Raw genomic sequence first — 20,595 nt, forward strand, 5'->3', positions numbered from 1 at the left:
TTTTGGCTCCTGTAAAAGAAGCGGAACAATAACTTTTCATATTTTTATGTAAAAGATTTAAATCTGTGATTTTGCATTTGTAGAAATTGAGTTTAAGGTGGGAGAAACCCAGCACATCGTTGAAATTGAAGTGATATTCGATGGGGTAAGAGAGATGAGAGAGGCCTTCACTGTCCATCTGAAACCCGATGAAAATATGATAGCAGAGACACAGGTAAGTACTAAAATACAGACATGAACTTGTAGCCAGCATTTTATCAGGGAAGATGCATGTAAGCATCACAGAGCGTGCAGTTACGTCATCGACTTGATTCAAGCCTTATGTAAAGAAGATGCACATGATCCCTTTTCACCTCCTAGGTAGATTTTATTTCCCTTAGGAAATAAGAATCAAGAAATCCCTGTCTCTTTCTTGGAAAATCGTGTGTGTAGAAACTCAAGGACTAGCAGCACTACATCCCTCACCAGCCCACCTCCCCTTCCCATTTCAGTCAGTGACGATTGAATCCGGGAGTTCCCTTTGTGGCTCGGCAGGTTAAGAACCCAACTAGTATCCGTGAGGATGCAGGTTCAATCCCTGGCCTTGCTCAGTGGGTTAAGGATCCGGCATTGCCGTGAGCTATTGTGTAGGTCAAGGACGTGGCTCTGATCCAGGGTTGCTGTGGCTGTGGTGTAGGCCGGCAGCTGCAGCTCTGATTAGACCCCTAGCCTGGGAACTTCCAGATGCCACAAGTGTGGCTGTAAAAAGCATAAATAAATAAATAACTGACAATTGAATCTTGGATCAACTTCCAGGGAAAAACCATCAGCTCAGCACAAAGATGAGACTATTAAGTCAGTGCCACAGCTCGTTAAAACACACGTTTTAACTCACAAAACAGTTCCTAGCCCTCAAAATTCCCACCCGCTCACTTTATTAAATGGACCTCCAGAGTCTCAAGGACTCAAATGTTGTGGCGTGTATTTAATTTATATTGTATCACCAACCAGATTTTCTCCAAGAAAGACATAATTTCTGTAGAATTTTGCCCTTTAAACCTAATTTTTAAAATTAAAGGATTTGGGGGACTGACCAATGTTTATAACGTCTGTGCTTACATTCACTCTATTTCTTGTATTATTTGTTTCATTATTCATATGTGATCAAATTGGGGAGGTTTTTTCCCTTAAGTATAGGTAATTTTATTACTTTATTATCTTTACTTCTTGATGGTATTTACAGTGCCTTGTGGGTTTTTTCCAGGTCATATTTAAATGCAAGAAGTAGTGAAAGAAAATTTTTTCAAATTTTTTATGTCTTGATCATATAACATATGAGGTTTTTTTGTTTATTTTTTCCCACTGTACAGCAAGGGGATCAAGTTATCCTTACATGTATACATTTTTTTTCCCACACCCTTTGTTCTGTTGCAATACGAGTATCTAGACATAGTTCTCAATGCTACTCAGCAGGATCTCCTTGTAAATCTATTCTAAGTTGTATCTGATAACCCCAAGCTCCCGATCCCTCCCATTCCCTCCCACTCCCATCAGGCAGCCACAAGTCTATTTTCCAAGTCCCTGATTTTCTTTTCTGTGGAGATGTTCATTTGTGCTGGATATTAGATTCCAGTTATAAGTGATATCATATGGTATTTGTCTTTCTCTTTCTGACTTACTTCACTCAGTATGAGATTCTCTAGTTCCATCCATGTTGCTGCAAATGGCATTATGTCGCTCTTTTTTATGACTGAGTAGTATTCCTTTGTGTATATATATCACATCTTCCTAATCCAATCATCTTTTGATGGACATTTGGATTGTTTCCACGTCCCGGCTATTGTGAATAGAGCTGCAATGAACATGAGGGTGCATGTGTCTCTCTGAAGTAGAGTTTTGTCCGGATAGATGCCCAAGAGTGGGATTGTGGGGTCATATGGAAGTTCTATGTATAGATTTCTAAGGTATCTCCAAACTGTTCTCCATAGTGGCTGTACTAGTTTACATTCCCACCAACAGTGCAGGAGGGTTCCCTTTTCTCTACAACCTCTCCAGCACTTGTTATTTGTGGACTTATTAATGATGGCCATTCTGACTGGTGTGAAGTGGTATCTCGTGGTAGTTTTGATTTGCATTTCTCTAATAATCAGGGATGTTGAGCATTTTTTCATGTGTTTGTTGGCCATCTGTATCTCTTCCTTGGAGAACAGTCTATTCAGGTCTGTTGCCCATTTTTCCATTGGGTGATTGGCTTTTTTGCTGTTGAGTTGTATAAGTTGTTTATATATTCTAGAGATTAAGCCCTTGTCCGTTGCATAAAAACAAGGACTTTATATAGCTCAGGAAACTCTGCTCAATGCTCTGTAATAACCCAGATTGAAAAAGATTCTGAAAAAGAGTAGGTATGTATATGTGTATAACTGACTCACTTTGCTGTATGCCTGAAAATAGCACAACATTGTAAATAAACTATATTCCAATAAAACTTTTTTCAAGAGAAATGTGTTTTTCTTTTAATTTAATTTTATTGGAGTATGGCTGATGTACAAGATCGTATTCGTTTCAGGTATACAGTAAAGTGAATCATTCATACATATATTCATTCTTTGTTCCCCATATAGGTTATTACAAACTGTTAAGCAGATTTTTTATTTTTATGGTGTACTGTATTAAACTCTTTTGAGTGAGAGGAACCAAGATTCACTCAGATCCCTTCAAGTGGTCAAAGCATCTTTTAAGAAGATGCAGGTAATTATAGACGTGGAAACTGAGACATCATCGAGTATTGAAGATTATTCCAGAGCTAAGGCAAATTTTTTAGTGAGGTGTTCTTGCCACCTTACCAGCGGTAGATATTCATAGGTTCCTCTTCCGTCTGTGGCTCAGCTTCTCCTTCAGGCTGTGCTTCTGGCCTCTGCTCATCGAAAGCTTCACTTTTCCCTGACCTCCGCTTAGCAGGTCCTGCTGTCCCAGGACCCCTGGGACCTGCCTTCTCACAGGGTGTCTCAGCTTCCCTCTCACTGTTAACTAATAGACGTTCCCATGGATCTTCCACTTTGTAACCCCAAGACAGATTTAGCTACTATCATCACAATTTGTAGAAAAAAAAAAACAGAGCCCACATACTTTATGGGCCATTGACCAGCCTTGCTGCCCTGGACTCAGGGACCCTCCCGTGTACCATAAGATATGGCCTAGTTGCCAGGGTCATGTGGAACAAAGCACACAGGGCCTGTCACACTGCAGTTTTATTTTAATGAAGCCGTGGATTTGCCAAACATTGTGAGTATTGTTCTGTACAGTAGAAGCACCAGGAGTCTAATTATTTCAATAATCAGGGAGAATTATCTTTTCCTTCTAGGTGACCAAAGCCATTGTGTATATAGAAGAAATGAACAGCATGGCAGATGTCACTTTTCCTTCTGTCCCTCAAATTGTGTCCTTACTGATGTATGATGACACCTCCAAAGCCAAAGAGAGTGCTGGCCCCGTGTCTGGTTATCCTGTTGTCTGCATCACGGTGAGTAGGACATTGAGAAAAATTGTCAAATAATTGCTTAAAGTAATAACAAACATTAACAACATAGTATGGGCCTTGTCATGATGAAATAAAAGTGGGAAAAGGAGTTCTTGCTGTGGCTGAGTGGGTTGAGAATCTGACTGCAGCAGCTTGAGTCCCTGAAAAGCATGGGTTCAATCCCCAGCCTGGCACAGTGGGTTAAGGATCTATTGCCCCAGATGCAGCACAGGTTGCAGATGCAGCTCAGCTTCAGTCCCTGGACCAGGAACTTCCATATGCCGTGAATGCAGGCATAAAATTAAAAAAAAAAAAATTTAAGTGGAGAAATACTGCAGGATTTAATCTTTGAAATTTGGAAAGGAAAATATGAATCAAATAAATCTCCCATTTTATTTCCTTCATCCAGAGTTCCCATCGTGGCGCAGTGGTTAACGAATCCGACTAGGAACCATGAGGTTGCGGGTTCGGTCCCTGCCCTTGCTCAGTAACGATCTGACATTGCCATGAGCTGTGGTGTAGGTTGCAGATGCGGCTCGGATCCTGCATTGCTGTGACTCTGGTGTAGGCTGGTGGCTACAGCTCCGATTTGACCCCTAGCCTGGGAACCTCCATATGCCACAGGAGTGGCCCAAGAAATGGCAAAAAGACAAAAAAAAAAAAAAAAAAAAAAAAAAGAAAAAAGAAAAAAAATTTCCTTCATCCAACAGAGGTTTACTAACTGATATGTACATAGTGGGTTATCTTGTATTATCTCAGGGTCTTTCATAAGGGAAAGTATGATCTCTGCAACACAGGGAATTTAAAAATAAGGAAAAAATAATATATAAGAATCAGTCTATTATAGGGCTTGATATGATTATTATCACGAAAAAGATACAAATTGGAGATAAAGCAGCAGCTCTGTCTGTGAGGGAAAGCAGAATGGTCAGGTGGAATGTCAGTCGTTTAAGAGTCACATAATGAGAAGTTATTCTAGGACAAAGTGGTTGCATCACAAGCTGCATCCAGAGGAACAGCATAAAAATGGCACGTTACCCTTACTTTTTTTAAGTTGTCTTCTCTTGGCTATAAATTATAAGCTCCTTTTGAGCACAAACTGGAATGCACTTGTTGTTATATCACATAACCTTGGGATAATGACTGACATATAAAGGGCACACAATAAATGTTTACTGAGTTAACAAGGCAGAAATAATAAAGTGGTACCATTTACAAAGGTCTCGAAATGTTATATTAAGGCCCGTGGACTTCATTTGTTGGGTAGCAGGGAGCTCTTGCAGAGAAGAATGACATGAGAAGAGGGGTGATATTGAAGTGTTGCCATGGCAACAGCGGTCACTTGATGAGAAAGGCCCTGAATTAGGTAGCAAGGTGATGCTAGGAATGGGAAGGAAGGAACTAACTTAAGAGACATTGCATGAAAAACATCAACTAAGTTTACTGACCCATTGGATCTAGGGGCCAAGATGAGGGAGAAGAGGAAGAGAAAGAATAAGAGTGATTTGACAACTCCAAAGATTCAAGAGATGGTGAACTGAGTATCACTTTTACTTGCATCAAGTTGGTGGTGGAAAAGCCCAATAAGCTTTATGAAATGCAAGATTAGAGGTCAGAAAAGCTAGCATTGGGAGTTCCTGTCTTGGCTCAGTGGAAACAAATCCAACTAGGAACCATAAGGTTGCGGGTTCAATCCCTGGCCCCACTCAGTGGGTCAAGGATCTGGCGTTACCATGAGCTGTGGTGTAGGTTGCAGACGCGGCTCGGATCTGGCGTTGCTGTCACTGTGGTGTAGGCTAGCAGCTGTAGCTCCGATTCGACCCCTAGCCTGGGAACCTCCATATACCGTGTGTGCAGCCTAAAAGGACAAAAGACAAAAAAAAAAAAAAAGAAAAGCTAGCATCACAAGGAATAGGAATTTGAAAGTTGTATGAATGGCAAGCTGCAATGGAAAAAAGTAGTAGGGTGTAAACTCTACTAAGGAAGAGAGAGCTTAAGAGGAGCAGTTTCCCCATTGTTCTGTACTGTGGTCCTAACATAGTTATTTGTTTCTCATAGGCCTGTAACCCTAAATATTCAGACTATGACAAAACAGGCTCTATCTGTGCAAGTGAGAACATCAACGACACCTTGACCCGGTACCGATGGCTGATCAGCGCTCCCACCAGCCCCGACGGTGTGACCAGCCCCATGAGAGAAGTGGACTTTGACACCTTTTTCACATCGTCCAAGATGATCACTTTAGACGCCATATACTTCCAACCCGGCTCCAGGGTGCAGTGTGCGGCCCGGGCTGTGAATGCCGACGGCAGTGAAGGCCTAGAGCTGATGAGCCCTATTGTGACCATTGGCAGAGAAGAAGGTAGGCCGTTCTCAGGTGAAGGTCGCTGGAATACCGTGCAATGTGAATATGTCTAATTTCTGGTTATATTCATTCCTCCAAATGCCCCCATGCATTCTGTAGTACTCCGTAAGTACTTAAAAATGGTCATCCAGGAGTTCCCTGGTGGCCTTGCTGTTAAGGATCTGGTGATGTCAGTGCAGGGGCTCGGGTCACTATGGCATGGGTTCGATCCCTGTCCCAGGAAGTTCCATATGCCAGGGGTACAGCGAAAAAAAAAAAAAATCATCCCTTTTCATAAAAATATTCATTAGAAATCAAATATTTATTTATTTTATATTTTTCCATCACCATGCAAATGTCAGACTTCTTACTATGCTATGAAAAATAAGGCAGGAGTTCATACTGAAGGAGTTCATACTGAAGTTGAAAACATAGACAGATTTTAATCTGGACAGCGCCCAGAAATGCAAAAGTTGAGGTTCCATTGTGGCTCATTGGGTTAAGGACCTGACATTGTCTCTGTGAGGATGCAGGTTCGATCCCTGGCCTCCCTCAGTGGGTTCTGGATCTGGCATTGTTAACAAGCTGCAGCGTAGATCTCAGGTGTGGGCTTGGATCTGGTGTTGCCACGGCTGTGGCATAGATCTCTCGCCTGGGAACTTCCATATGCCGTAAGTGCAACCATGAAAATAAAAGAAAAGAAGTGCAGATGTAGTGATGAGTTCTAGCCAGAGTGCATCAGGAAGGGTGTCATCACAGAAGAGATGCTTACGCTGAATCTTGAAAACAGCAGAGAAAAAGCATGAGCAGTGACTCATAGAGTCTTCGTGTTATTTGTTTATAAATAATGTATATTTCATGACTAGGCATAAGTGTAGAATTCTAGGGTAACAACCATATTCATTTAATGAAGCTATACGTAGTTTTTCCCTGTTGTTTTAGTTTAGGACATTTTTTACTATGTCTGTGCTTTATGTTAAAATGATTTTGTGAATCTGATCAGAATCTAGGATGTCCAGCACACATTAAATCACACTGAACAATAACTAACTTTTTCTCAAACTTTATAAAATACCCCAAATATTAAAAAGTAGCATTGGAGTTCCCCACTGTGGCAAAGAATCTAACTGCAGCGGCTCAGGCGGCTGTGGAGGTGTGGGTTTGATCTCCGGCTGGCATTGCTGCAGCTGTGGGGTAGGGATGACTTCTCACGCTGTGGCCTTATGCTTCCTCATATCTGCTCTTAGCAGTGCCGTGGTCAGCAGAGAATCTTTAAAGTACATGTAAAAATAATAGTGCCTATTTATTTTGGTTTTTTGTTTGTTTGTTTGTTTGTTTTAGTAGCGCCTATTTAAAAACACATGCTTTAGGCGTTGTCTATGACCTTTTATCGTAAATATCTCCATTTTTGCTTTGAGGTCTCTGTCAGCCCCGGGTGCCTGGGATAGTGGGGGCAGAGCCGTTCTCGGCGAAGTTGCGCTACACGGGCCCCGAGGACCCCGAGTACGCAAACCTTCTCAAGCTCACTGTCACGATGCCCCACACAGACGGTAGGTGACATGGGTAAGCAAATCCATGGAGGTGGCTTGGGCTTCTCTTTACCTGGTTTATTTAACTGACTTCAGGCACTTTGACAATCCTGCATTTTTTACGAGGTGAAGGTTGGTAGCAAGCCTGCTTCCAGCAACTCCCAACAGCATCTGCTCACTTTATGCCTTTCTCTGCCTCACATGTTGGTAATTCTCACGATAATTCAAACACACCACCAGCAAAAAAGATTATGATTCTGAAGGCTTAGATGGTGGTTAGCATGTTTTTTTAGCAATAAAGTATTTTTTAATGAAGGCAGGTACATTGCTTTTTAGACATGAAGCTATTGAACGCTTTATAGGCTTTATAGACTACGGTACAGTTTTAAAATAACTTTGATGTGCCCTGGGAAACAAACAAATTCATGTGACTCTATTGCAATATTTGCTTTATTGCAGTGGTTGGGAACCAAACCTGCAAAGTCTCTGATCTCTCATTTAAAAATAGGAAGAATAAATCCATTCCATGTTAACAAGAAAAACATACTTTTAAGAAAAATAGCTATCATTGAAAAAGCAAAACAAAAGAATGGCGTGGTTTCACAATTTTGAAAATATCTTTAATGCCTGGCTTAATTAAAGACAGCTGGGAGTTCTCTTGTGACACAGCGGTTTAAGGATCTGGCCTTGTCACTGCAGCAACCCAGATTGTTGGCTGTGGCACGGTTCCACATGCCGCAGGCGGGACCAAACAAAAAGAAAAAAAGTCACTGGATTCTTACATCTGCTTCTGCATTCAGTTTCTTGCAATGTATGAATTATTTTAGCCTCTGGAAGACTTTACTGTACAAGACTGAGAAAATAAGCAAGAAAAAGGCACATCATATCTCAGAGTCGTGAAAATAGCTTTAATGTTATAGGTGTCCTAAAACATTCTTGGGATCCTCAGGGGACCACGTCTATAGTCGCTGCTCTGCACTGTTTTGTGGTACTGCTCTGTGCAAGCGGTAAAGAGAGTATAAAGTGTTCTAAGCCATTTGCCGCTGGCAAACGTGGTAACGAGGACTGCACATTCCTTGTAGGCATGCTCCCTGTCATCTCCACCAAGGAGCTTTCCAACTTCGAGCTCACCCTCAGCCCTGACGGCACCCGGGCTGGAAACCACAAGTGCTCCAACCTCCTGGATTACACGGAAGTCAAGACCCACCATGGTTTCTTGACTGATGCTACCAAAAACCCAGACGTAATTGGAGAGACATACCCTTACCAGTACAGCTCATCCATCCGAGGTTCCAGGACCTTACGCTTCTACCGAAACCTGAATCTGGAGGCCTGCTTGTGGGAGTTTGTTAGCTACTATGACATGTCAGAGCTGCTCACAGACTGTGGAGGCACCATTGGGACAGATGGACAGGTATGGATTTATAACAGCAGAGTTCTGATCCCTGGATAAACCAGTTGATTTTGTTCGGTTACGTAAACTCGGAATAAATCTCAACTCCAGTCTTCCATCTTGGTGGTGTAGGTTATTGGGCACAAAAAGAACAGATAATCGGCATGAGTGGTATGAAAATCTATGTTTAGTTCCAGAACAATATGTCTAAATCTGTGTGTATTTTTTTATCAATGGGTCAGTAACATTACCTTTTTTTTAGAAGTTTTTTTTTATTGTTATTTCCCCAATACAATTTTTTTCCTACTGTACAGCATAGTGACCCAGTTACACATACATGTATACATTCATTTTTTTTCCCATTATCAGGCTCCATCAAAAATGACTAGACATAGTTCCCAGTGCTACACAGCAGGATGTCATTGCTCATCCATTCCAAAGACAATAGTTTGCATCTGTTAATCCCAAGCTCCCAGTCCATCCCACCCCCTCCCCATCCCCCTCGGCAACCGTTAAGTCTATTCTCCAAGTCCTTGGTTTTCTTTTGTGCCGTGTATTAGATTCCAGATATAAGTGATATCATACGGTATTTGTCTTTCTGTTTCTGACTTACTTCCATCAGTATGAGCAGTAACATTATCTTTGTATTGAAAAGACACTGTAAGCTCCAAATCTGTTCATATTATAAAATTCTGAACACTAATTTCTCTTCGAACTATGCATTTGTGTTACGTATCGATGCCTGCGATGTATCACGAATCATCCAAAATGAGGATTTCTAGTCCTTCAGGGTCTGGTTCTTCTCCCTCCTCACTTTCTGTCTTCTTTCCCCACTTTCCATCTTTCCCTCTACTCCTACTTCTCTGTTTTCTTTCTAGTTTTTTTCTCCTTTTCCTCCTTCTCTGGTTCATTTCTCCATCACCAACATAGTCAAAAGTATTTTTCTTTAAAGTGTATTGTTATGCCTACTCTGCAATTACTGATTCCTCTTCACACCGCACATAAAATACACACACACACACCCACCCACACCCCAAATCCCTGACATTCCTTTACCACCATCATCTTCAACAAAATTGTTGTTAAAGCGATAGGGAAGTAAGGTCTCTATTAGCAGTTACAATAGAAAATCGAAGCTATGTAGGGTGTAGCTCAGATTAATAATGTGTATTTGAATTAAAAGCCATGCTTTGTCCTACCTGGAATGAGCAAAGAGTTTGTATTTGTAGGCTTATTCATTAAAGCATTAAATGGTACCCAGAGGACATCTTGTCTTTGAAGATTTAGCCAAGGTGAGGCTAAATCACCTTTCTCTGGTATATTCCTCTGGTATAAAATATAAAGCAAGCGATAACAAGAGAAAAGTAGAAAGTAACTCTCAGTTTAACTCCAGATAAAAGCTGTCATCCTTGACCTGCTCAGCAGGTCCAATGGCCATCTATTACAGCTGGAAACTGTACATTGGACTGGACTCCAATGTAGTGAGACTGTATTTCCACCTTTTCCAGAAGCATCAAAATATCCAGAAACTTGCCTGAATTAGTGAAAATCCCAAGTAAAAATACCAAACAGGAAGACAGCACAGAACAGTGGGGAAAACCCAGATCTTAGAATCAAGCAAATGCAGACCTGAGTTGGGCTCTGATGATTTCTCGCCACATGTTTGTGGGCATGTTACTTAAACCCTCATAGTTTGCCTCTCCAGGTCCCTCTTCCCCGCCTTGGCTTTGCCCCCTGGAAGAAATGTGAACGAAAAAAAGCCTTATCCCCAGAAGGAAAATAAAGACTCCTATAAACACATCCACTCCAGCCTTTACCTTTATAAGTAAAATATCTCTGTCCCAGTAGCTGTTCCTCACAGCCTGTTTTCAATCCATGATCCAACCATTCCTGCATTCTCTCTGGCTGCTCTTCTCTCGGGAACTCGCTGAAGTCACAGGCTCCATTGGCATAAACAAAATGGAACATAGTAATGGAATTACACTGTAGTTCTTGTTCTTTATTAAAAAGTACTTTGTACCGTGCAGCTTCTCTGTGGGTCTCATCAAATCTACAGTCTGTTTTTACCCTCAGGAATATTTTCTATGTTTTCTGCAAAATGGCAGCACTTTCCCATGCAGCCCAGCTAGGCTTCTCTAGTGAAAACCCTGTACTTATCTACTTAAATCTTATCCTATTATATAGGATATATGTATTATATATCAGATTATGTATTATATATCTGCCCATTTTCAAGTTTATATCAAGGGCATTTTGAATGCGAATTCTGCCCTCTCACGTGTTCATCTCTCAGCCAACCCTCAGTATGAAACACTCAGCTAAACTGACTATGCTTGGTTAGGTTTTTTAAAAATCACAGTTCCTTTATTTAATTCTTTGAGTTCTATTTTTCTTCCCATTACCACTGCTAACTAGAGAAGTTATTACCTGCTTCTGTAGTTAAGCTACTGACTGTACTACTCCACTAGGTGAAAACTGGCAACTGCAGGTGGCCGTGACGTTTCACCTACCTGAAATGTTTGTATTACGTAATACTTAGGGGTAAAAGAAGATGGGATCAAAGAATTATCAAACCATCCAATGCCCAACTGGTTTGTGTTAAGATGGCCAGTTTATTGTATGAATTTCTTTGAAAAGATTTTTCTGCTTTTGCATGGTCAAAAGTAAATTTAATAGCATAACCGTGATGACAGTCTAACAGAGATGACCAGATTCAGTGTAAGTCATTGAAATTTCAGAATCTTGTGATAAACTTCTAAAAGCTTTAGCATAAACTACATGGCAATACAATCTAATAAAACACGTTGCTTACTCTCTTAGAGTGAAGCTCAGTGATGATTATCTTGTTTCCCCATTTCTTTTTTTTAAAGCTTTATTGATATATAGTTGATTTACAATGCTGTGATAGTTGCTGCTGCACAACAAACTGATTTAATTATGCATATACATATATCCATTCTTTTTCAGATTCTTTTCCCGTCTAGTTATCACGGAATATTGAGTAGAGTTTCCTGTGCTTTACAGTAGGGTCCCCACTGACCATCCATTCCATATGCAAGAGTGTGCATATGCTGATCCCGAACCCCCAGTCCATCCATCCCCCTTCCCCTTTGGTAACTATAGGTTTGTTTTCAAAGTCTGTGAGTCTGTTTCTGTTTTGTAAATAAAGCGATTTGTATCATTTTTTTAGAGACCATATACAGGTGATATCATATGATGTTTATCTTTCTCTGTCTGACTTACTTCACCAAGTAGGAGAATCTCTCGTTGCATCCATGTTGCTGCAAGTGGCATTATTTCATGCTTTTTTATGGCTGAGTAATATTCCACTACATATATATATATATATATATATATATATATATATAATATATATGACATCTTCTTTACCCATTCCTCTTTCATTGGACATTAGGTTTGGTCCATGTCTTGGCTATTTTCTTTCCTGTACTTGAACATCTACTTCTCCTCTAGTTATTGATATTCTCCTATATCCCCCCCCAGCACACATATTATTTAAATATAGGTGAGGGAGAGTAACATATATATTAAAGGAACTAAAATATAACTCTTTGAGATGTATTTTCTTAATTTTCCTGATCAGTTTTAGGTTCTAGAGAAGAGAAAATATCTAATAATATTACTACTACTAATAAGATAATATTCATAATAGATAACATTTATTCAGTGTTTATGCTTGTCATAATGTGTAAGTACTTTACATTTTTGCACTAATTCAGTCCTTGCAGCAACACTCTGAGACAAATAGGAATTGTGTCCTCCTTTCTGGAGATGCTGAAGCAAAGAAAATTCAAATAACTCACTCCAGGTCAATTCACTTGTCAGTCTATGCGCTTAACCACATTATGATACTTATCTGGACATGTAATTGAGTGAAGTAAATGTCATTCAATTGGGTGACTGTGAGGAATGATTATGGTCACAGATGAAGCTGCAGGAAAGGCACATAGGCTTTTTTCCTCTGTTCTTGGTACAAGAACAGAAATAGCCCCAGGTCTGTTTGTCCTCTGCCAACTCCACACAGCCCTGGCCAAGCAGCTGAGAGATGTGCCTCTCCCTCTTCTAGTCTCTTTCTAGACCTGCCACCTTAGATCAGGGTAATCACTGTGCAAACAAATTTTACTAGCTGGTAATTGCTTCTGCCAGGAACAACAGGATAAAGGATGGACTTTGCATTTTCTTTTGTGATTAAAAGCTGTTTCTAACACACTCTTAAGGGTTTCTGCCTTCCAAGACCTCTCACATCCAGATTATTTAACCAATGAGAAAGTTGACAAACTGAACAGATCATCTGAAACATCCGAGATAGTTATCTGTTAATGGCAAATGAAGTCTTATTTTGTGCAATTTGATTACAGCCAGCTTTCACTAATATCAAGACTATTTATGCTTTTGCTGGCTTATTCCTTGTACATTCAGTCACTAAAGAGATATTCAGTGGATACCTACTCTGGGCCAGGGACCATCCGGGTACCCGGTGAGGACACCAGATGCAGAGCTTCAGCTCCAAAAGAGTTGGGTTAGAAGAGCCAGATGCTCGCTCATAAAAATTAACAATTTGGGAGTTTCCATTGTGGCTCAGTGGGTTAAGAGCCCGACTAATATCCATGAAGATGTGGGTTCGATCCCTGGCCTCGCTCCCTGGCAAAATTATTCTTAGCATCTATAAAGTTTAATTGGAAGTCCGTGTCTACTTCCTATTTTTTTTAATGAGGGTTTATTAAAACTATAGGATGAAGTCTTCATCTGAATTACCAGTGGCATATGGATTGGCAATCCATCTCTATTATACTGCCAGGGTAGTAAAACTGCACTTCAAGATCAATTTCTCACTGACTGCAATAATGGCTACGCTTAGAAAATGCTACCCCAGAGGACTTCGATTGCAGGGTCCCTCTCCTGCTGGCCACGCTGGCAGATCATGGGGAGGACTGGCTCCTACACAGCTGGGAATCAAATAATTTGTGCAATGGATAGTTTCTTTTGATATTTTTTGGTTGGTGATCAGGGCGTCATTTTGTGATTTGAGGAGTTTAACTCCATGACGAAGTAAATTAGAGTTATCATGTTTTAAATTATTCAGAGGAATTTCTGTTATAGCTCAGTGGGTTAAGGACCCGACGTAGTCTCCATGAGGATGCATGTTCAATCTCTAGCCTCGCTCAGTGGGTTAAGGATCTGGCATTGCCGCAAGCTGTGACATAAGTCACGGATGTGGCTCGGATCCCCGTTGCTATGGCTGTGATGTAGGCCAGCAGCTGCAGCTCCAATTCAACCCCTAGCCCAGGAACTTCCCTGTGCTGTGGGTGCAGCCATAAAAAGAAAAAAATAATTACTCCATAAGACATGTGTATTATCCTTGTTGCCAGCTCAGTGTCGAAGGAGGACTAGGCGTGTCAGAACACCCAGCTCTAACTTCTAAAGAGTATGATCTGATCTCCATCTGTTCCCTCTTGTGGGGAAGAAGATAGCTGTATTTGCCTTGCTATTCTGCAGAGCTAGTTTGAGAATTAAGGAGGATAACCTTTGTTGGGTGCTCTTAAGACCACCCTCAGCTTTGTTTGGAACATGATAAGTGTGGACGAGTAGAGAGGGGATAAAAAAAAGGCCAAAGGCTGGTTTCTCTTACTTCTCTTTGGGTGACGCCCAAAGCCAGTGGGAAATTTCTATAGGGAATTTGCTTTATTTCTTCGAGTCTTAACTTTCCTCTCTCTTTCTATCCTTCACCTCTCTATCCATTCATTCAATCATCCCCACATATGTATAAATAAAATTATCAGGGAGGATGAACATAGAGGGTAGCTTTTTTTGTGAACCTAACACAATATCTGAGAAGCGGTCTGTGCTCACTAAACAATTATTCATTTATCCTTCATAATCCCTATCTCCCTGCAAAACACAAGAGGAAATTGTAAATTGTAAGCAAGACACTTCAACTAATTACTTTCGAGACATCTTAAATATCACATTTCACTACTAAATATGTTCGCTTCCAGATTATTCCTGCTTTACTTCCTCTTCCTCTGTATAATCATTGAAAAGCACCCTATAGCAGTGTTGCTCATAACAGCCAAAAGCTGGGAATAACCCACATGTTCCTCACCTGCCCAGCAGAGACATGACATGTGGTGTGTTCATGCAATGGGATGCTATTCGGTAATAAAACTATTGAAACATGTCTCACTGTGGATGAAGCCTAAACACCTGATGCTAAGTGAAGAAAGCCTGTCACAAACGGCCATATATTGTGTGATTCCATTGATATTTCAGGTCCAGACTCAGCCGTACTTGGAGACAGAAAGTGGCCTAGTGGTTGCCAGTGCCTGGGGAGGGCAGAGGGTATACGAGGAGGATGCTAAGGATATGGGATTCTTTGGGAAGTGATGAAAATGTCTTAAAAGTCGCTTGTGGTCAAAGTTGCACAACCCCCTGAATGTGTACCATTGATCTGTGTCCCCTCTCCGTAGGTGAGCTGTACGGTATGTGAACTATAACTTAAGAAAGCTGCTGTAAAACAAAAAGAACTGAGTATAGAATGCTCAAAATAATGTGATTTATTTTAAAGATTTCTGCTGCCTGTCCTTTGTTGCAAAGGAAGGTGGTAGAGTAACCGCTATTTCATTGCTCCAGAGTGAAGCGAGGGGGCAGTGGTCTTGGAAATGCTGTCATTTCCTTCCCTCGGTGATAACTTAGAATCTTCTGGTAAGTGCAAGAAGGAAGTGGCTTGAGCAAAATAAGGCTCTTTGAAAGCTGTCCTGTTGTTGTTTCAGGTCCTAAACCTAGTGCAGTCCTACGTGACGCTTCGCGTCCCGCTGTACGTCTCCTACGTGTTCCACTCCCCGGTCGGGGTAGGGGGCTGGCAGCACTTCGACCTGCAGTCGGAGCTCCGCCTGACGTTCGTGTACGACACTGCCATCTTGTGGAACGAGGGGGTCGGCAGCCCCCCGGAGGCCGAGCTCCACGGTGAGGGAACAGAGACCTAGAAAACGAGCTTGCTTACCTATTTGAATGACGCCCGAGAATTTTTTTTTTCTTTTAACCGCAGCTAAAAATAATAGAAGCACCTTTCAAAATGTTTTATTTGTATAGCCAGTATTTTAAATCCTTTTGTCATGGAAAGAACTGTTTTTACTCAAGCATACCAAGCCTCAAATTTTGCATCACAGGGGACTGTTAGATATAATAGCCATTTCAGGTCCTTAATCACGTAACATGAACTGTCTCTATCTCTCTAGATTTTAGAAATTGGATAGATGTTCCAACTGAAAGTAAGGCATGAACCCAAGAGGAAAAAAATTACATGGTTTTGTTTCTGCACATGAGGGTGCATTTTAAAGCCCAGTGTAAATTGTGTCCTGGATTCTAGTTCTGGGTCCACAGCTCAGTAGCTGCGTGATTCCCAGACACGTCGCTTCCCCTTTGGCACTCCATCTCTTATGAACAATAGACTAGTCTTCTAATATTCTTCCAGTCGAAAAATGCTATCATTCTGTAATACCCGAGCTGAACATCTTGGAAGAGTGGTGTTAAGTGCCACTCTCATGCCCGGTTAGCATCTGCATAACTTTGTTTCAATGTCAATGTCAGAATCATAATTCAAAGTCCATTAAAGCATAAAGCTAATTATTCCATCAGGAAAATGAGTGCTGTTTTCTTTTCAGGCATAAACTGCTGTTCTGCTCCCATGCATGTCTAATCCTTCCTTTTTATGAGCCGGGGGAAAATACTACTGACAGGGCATCTCAAAAATCTGATTAAAATCAAGGTTAAAATTAGCTCAAAGCTCTGAGAAGGGTAATACAATCACCTGAATAATCATTCCAGATCATTTCAAATGTTGTGATTCCATATCTTGCCTTAGACAATGTGTATTTAAGTGAATCTTAATGCAGATCCATTTCTTGGTTCTCAGCTTCTACATGAGGATCTCATGCTTCCTTCTTAAATCTGGAGCCAACCTGGGTCACCTTGCTAAATTTCTTGGGAAAACTTCAGAGTTTTCATTAAGCCTTTAACATTTGGAATTATTCTGGAGAAGACAAACCTTTTTCCGCCCGCATGTCCAAATCTCCAAGATTTGACATGTTCATCCTGCCTGTCAGTGTACAGCTTAATTTTCATAGGCTAAAGCTTTTAAAAAATATCTTCGCCTATACAGTCAATCTGTATATTTCATATGGGCCTGATTCATACAACCTAATTCTATGTTGCCTACCTTTTCTTGTTAGGAAAACAAAACAAAACAAAAATAGTTCTGCCTCTCTGATCACTCCACATGTTTCTGATAACACCCTTTGGCTAGAATGCTTAAAGACCAGATGAAGCCCAGTTTGTTTTTGGAAGAAACCCTGTCCCTAAGGTGTCCCTGGACACCAGTATTTCCACTCTCATGCCTCATTCCATTGTAGGTTCTCTCTACCCAACCAGCATGCGTATCGGGGAAGAGGGGCGCCTGGTCGTGAACTTCAAGACAGAGGCTCAATTCCATGGCTTGTTTGTGCTGTCACATCCCGGTAAGCCCCATTACCCATTAACAGCCACTCCCCACACAACGAGGATATAGTTCTTCCAGATTTGCATGCTTTCCTATGAGCTCTGAAGCCTTTCATTTCAAATGAATTGCATGTGTGCAAATATCTACATGAGAGCTAGGCAATTGCCATGTCTTATAAGCTACAAGATCATCTCTGTAGGCTTTTAGAGAAAAATATAAAAAATAGGTGAGGTAAACTTAGAAGAAAATGTTACTGAGTTAATTTTTTTCTAATTTTATTTATTTCTTTTTTTGGCCACTCCATGGCATATGGAATTCCCAGGCCAAGGATCAGATCCAAGCCGCAGTTGCAACCTCCTATGATCCTTAATCCACTGTGCTGGACCAGGGATCGAACTTTCATCCTGGTGCTGCAGAGACACTGCCAATCTCGTTGCACCACAGTAGGAATTCCTACTAAGTTAATTTTTAAGTGGAGTTTTCCTTTAGCTAGAGAGCAGAGCCATTCTCTGCAACATTTTCATTCTCTATTTCAAATGCATTGTCCACATATTTGGATTTTAGGTTATTTGTTCGGCAAGTACAACTCTTTTCTAGGTATTGTAAGAAACTTTGACAAGGAGTCAGAAAGGCCACTTCACTGGTACTTAAATTTCAGACACGTTAACCAATTGTCTTCAGGAGGAGCTATGTGATTTTACTAAGTTGATGGACTATGCTGTGAATCTCAAAAACGTGGCTGTCACTAAAGTCTTACCATCTAAGCTTTTTTAAAAAAAATTTAAAGAACATTTCATTAGAAATATTTTTATTTGACTTTTTGCATTACTAAACTGGTTTGCTCGTTTTACTGATTTGCCAACTCATGTCAGATTAGAAGAGGAAACTAGTTCACATACTGTCTCTGTGTCCTTCCTTTTTCTGGGTCCGAGCTCGAAACAAAGGAGAGAATAGGGCTGGATATTCAGGCAGAGAAAGAGGTTTGCTGTAGTTTTGTGAGGCTGAGCTCCAAAATACAGAACCCAAAAGCATCATTTTGCCTTATTGGTATCGACTGTTCTAGAAAATGAGGCTTTCCTGGTTTTTACAGTTCCCACCCATAGATGCACCTTTCTCATCAACTGAATCTTTGTTTAGACATGACTGAGGCAACCTAATTAAAAGTAGACTCCATTTATAAGTTGCGTTTGCCCTGCGGATGCTAAGAGACTGAAGTTCAGCTCCTAGCTTCAGTGCACAATAAACGCATTCACATCGGCCTTTACCGAACTGCTGTGCCCTCCCTGGAAAGAAGCCTGAACCGTTGGAGCATTTCTGTACAGTTCTCTTTTGACAGAATTATGGAGTGGGAAAAGCACTGAATTAGGAAGCGGAAGGCGCACATTCCGACTGTGTGATCTTGGGAGTCACACCCCCACTCAGTCCGGTTTCTTTATCAGCAAAATGAGGATAATTATACCAAGCCTGCTACGTTGCTGGCTTATTGTAAAGATAAATGCCAATAGGGTATCATAAGGCACTTTGGAAACTCTAAACTTTTTTCACCTCTATGTTACTATTGGTATTGGCATTTTTTTCTAGCATCCTTCACAAGCTCAATGATCATGTCAGCTGATCATCCAGGTCTAACATTTTCCCTGCGTCTCATAAGGAGTGAACCAACCTACAACCAGCCAGTCCAGCAGTGGAGTTTTGTATCTGACTTTGCAGTAAGTGATTAAGGCTCTTAATTTTCCTTTGCTGCTGCCTCTGATTGCAACTCAGATTTTTTTTTTTTTTTTTTAGGGCCACACCTGTGGCATATGGAGGTTCCCAGGCCAGGGATGAAATCAGAGCTGCAGCTGCCAGCCTACACCACACTCTGGATCCGAGCCGCATCTGTGACCTATGTCACAGCCCAGGACAATGTTTGGATCCTTAACCCACTGAGCAAGGCCAGGAAGCGAACCCACATCCTCACGGATGCTAGTCGGATTCGTTTCCAAGAAGCCACAATGGGGACTCCTGCAACTCAGATTTTTAACTGAAAACCAAGAATGTCCTCTCTTCTTAAAGGTCCGTGACTACTCGGGGACCTATACTGTAAAACTGCTGCCATGTACCACTCCGTCACATCAGGAGTATCGCCTGCCAGTCACCTGCAACCCCAGAGAGCCTGTCACTTTTGACCTGGACATCCGATTCCAACAGGTGTGGCTCATAGAATTTTTTTCCTATGTAGAAGCCCGCTTTGTTGAAGTCATGTTTACTTTTATCGGCACAGAAAAAAAAATATCCTCACCCAATTTCTTGCATGCTGACACAACCAGGGAGTCAGGTGGGAAGGGAGCAAGGGCAGAAGGGAGGAAAAAAGAATTGCCCTTGATCTTTTGTTGGTTCAGTATATAAAGTCCACAGTTTAAGAAGATGCAAGGGTTATTTTTTTCTCTTATGTGATCTGGGCTCCTCCTGGAGTTTGCTGCCTTGGAGATTTGAGGATTTTCCCCAGGGGTTTGCACTCCTTCACCTTGTTCTTCATCTTCAAGGAGAATAAATATCCCGTAGTTCAACGTACCTAATTGCCAATATGTATTAAAAGAAATATGATGGCATCTTCGGCCCAAGCACTTGTACTAAACGGTGGCCTTCCACTGACAGTGCTGTTTTACAAGCCGCTTATCCCGGTGGAAATGAGCTCAGGTGATGCTAGTTAGTCTCATTCCAAAAAGGGCTTAACCTTGACAGTCTGGCCTTCTTAAGAAGGGCAAAGCCAGTGTTACAGTTCCCTCCGGCGGTGTGGTTGGACATGAAAACACTGCAGTGTTTCTTAGCATTCTCTATGTCAGTGAACAGTGCTTGTGTGTGTCTGCAAATAATGTGTGTAGGCACCGCCACAACCATCCACAGCACATCAAAGGGCTTTTACTCTTGGTTTTAGGTCAGTGATCCCGTGGCAGCTGAGTTTAGTTTGAACACCCAAATGTACCTGCTCTCCAAGAAGAGTCTCTGGTTGTCTGATGGATCCATGGGATTTGGGCAAGAGAGTGATGTTGCTTTTGCAGAAGGTACCACTTTACAGATGAGAGGGCCGCTCAGTCTGTCTGCCCTTGTGTCTGTTGTCCTTTGCTTTATTGAGCTCATGTTTGCTTTATTGGGGAAGGGGGATTCTTTTATGTTTTTGAGAATATTAACAGAGTATCATTTTGGCAGGGATGGGATGGGGTCACTGAAATCAGATATACCTTTCAAAGGATGGTTTTTATTCTGGGGAGGGTAACTGCTATTTCCCTTATCTAAGTGATTTTTGAAACCAGCCTGGATTGTTTTCCTTGCATGTTT

At 41.3% G+C, this 20,595-nt stretch overlaps 1 protein-coding gene across 4 annotated transcripts in view; it reads left to right on the top strand.

Annotated features, from left to right (window-relative positions):
- Positions 1-20,595, top strand: part of FREM2 (FRAS1 related extracellular matrix protein 2) — a 341,111-nt gene that overhangs the window by 313,465 nt on the left and 7,051 nt on the right. For all 4 annotated transcript variants that reach the window (XM_021065218.1, XM_021065216.1, XM_021065215.1 and 1 more), the window contains 10 exons: positions 84-214; positions 3,341-3,499; positions 5,555-5,858; positions 7,259-7,390; positions 8,452-8,783; positions 15,554-15,746; positions 17,192-17,296; positions 18,859-18,986; positions 19,333-19,467; positions 20,195-20,321. In XM_021065218.1, the coding sequence (XP_020920877.1) occupies positions 84-214; positions 3,341-3,499; positions 5,555-5,858; positions 7,259-7,390; positions 8,452-8,783; positions 15,554-15,746; positions 17,192-17,296; positions 18,859-18,986; positions 19,333-19,467; positions 20,195-20,321 (1,746 nt within the window). The remainder of the gene's footprint in view (positions 1-83; positions 215-3,340; positions 3,500-5,554; positions 5,859-7,258; positions 7,391-8,451; positions 8,784-15,553; positions 15,747-17,191; positions 17,297-18,858; positions 18,987-19,332; positions 19,468-20,194; positions 20,322-20,595) is intronic.

The sequence above is a fragment of the Sus scrofa genome, chromosome 11 (genome assembly GCF_000003025.6).
Source record: "Sus scrofa isolate TJ Tabasco breed Duroc chromosome 11, Sscrofa11.1, whole genome shotgun sequence".
NCBI lineage: Eukaryota > Metazoa > Chordata > Mammalia > Artiodactyla > Suidae > Sus > Sus scrofa.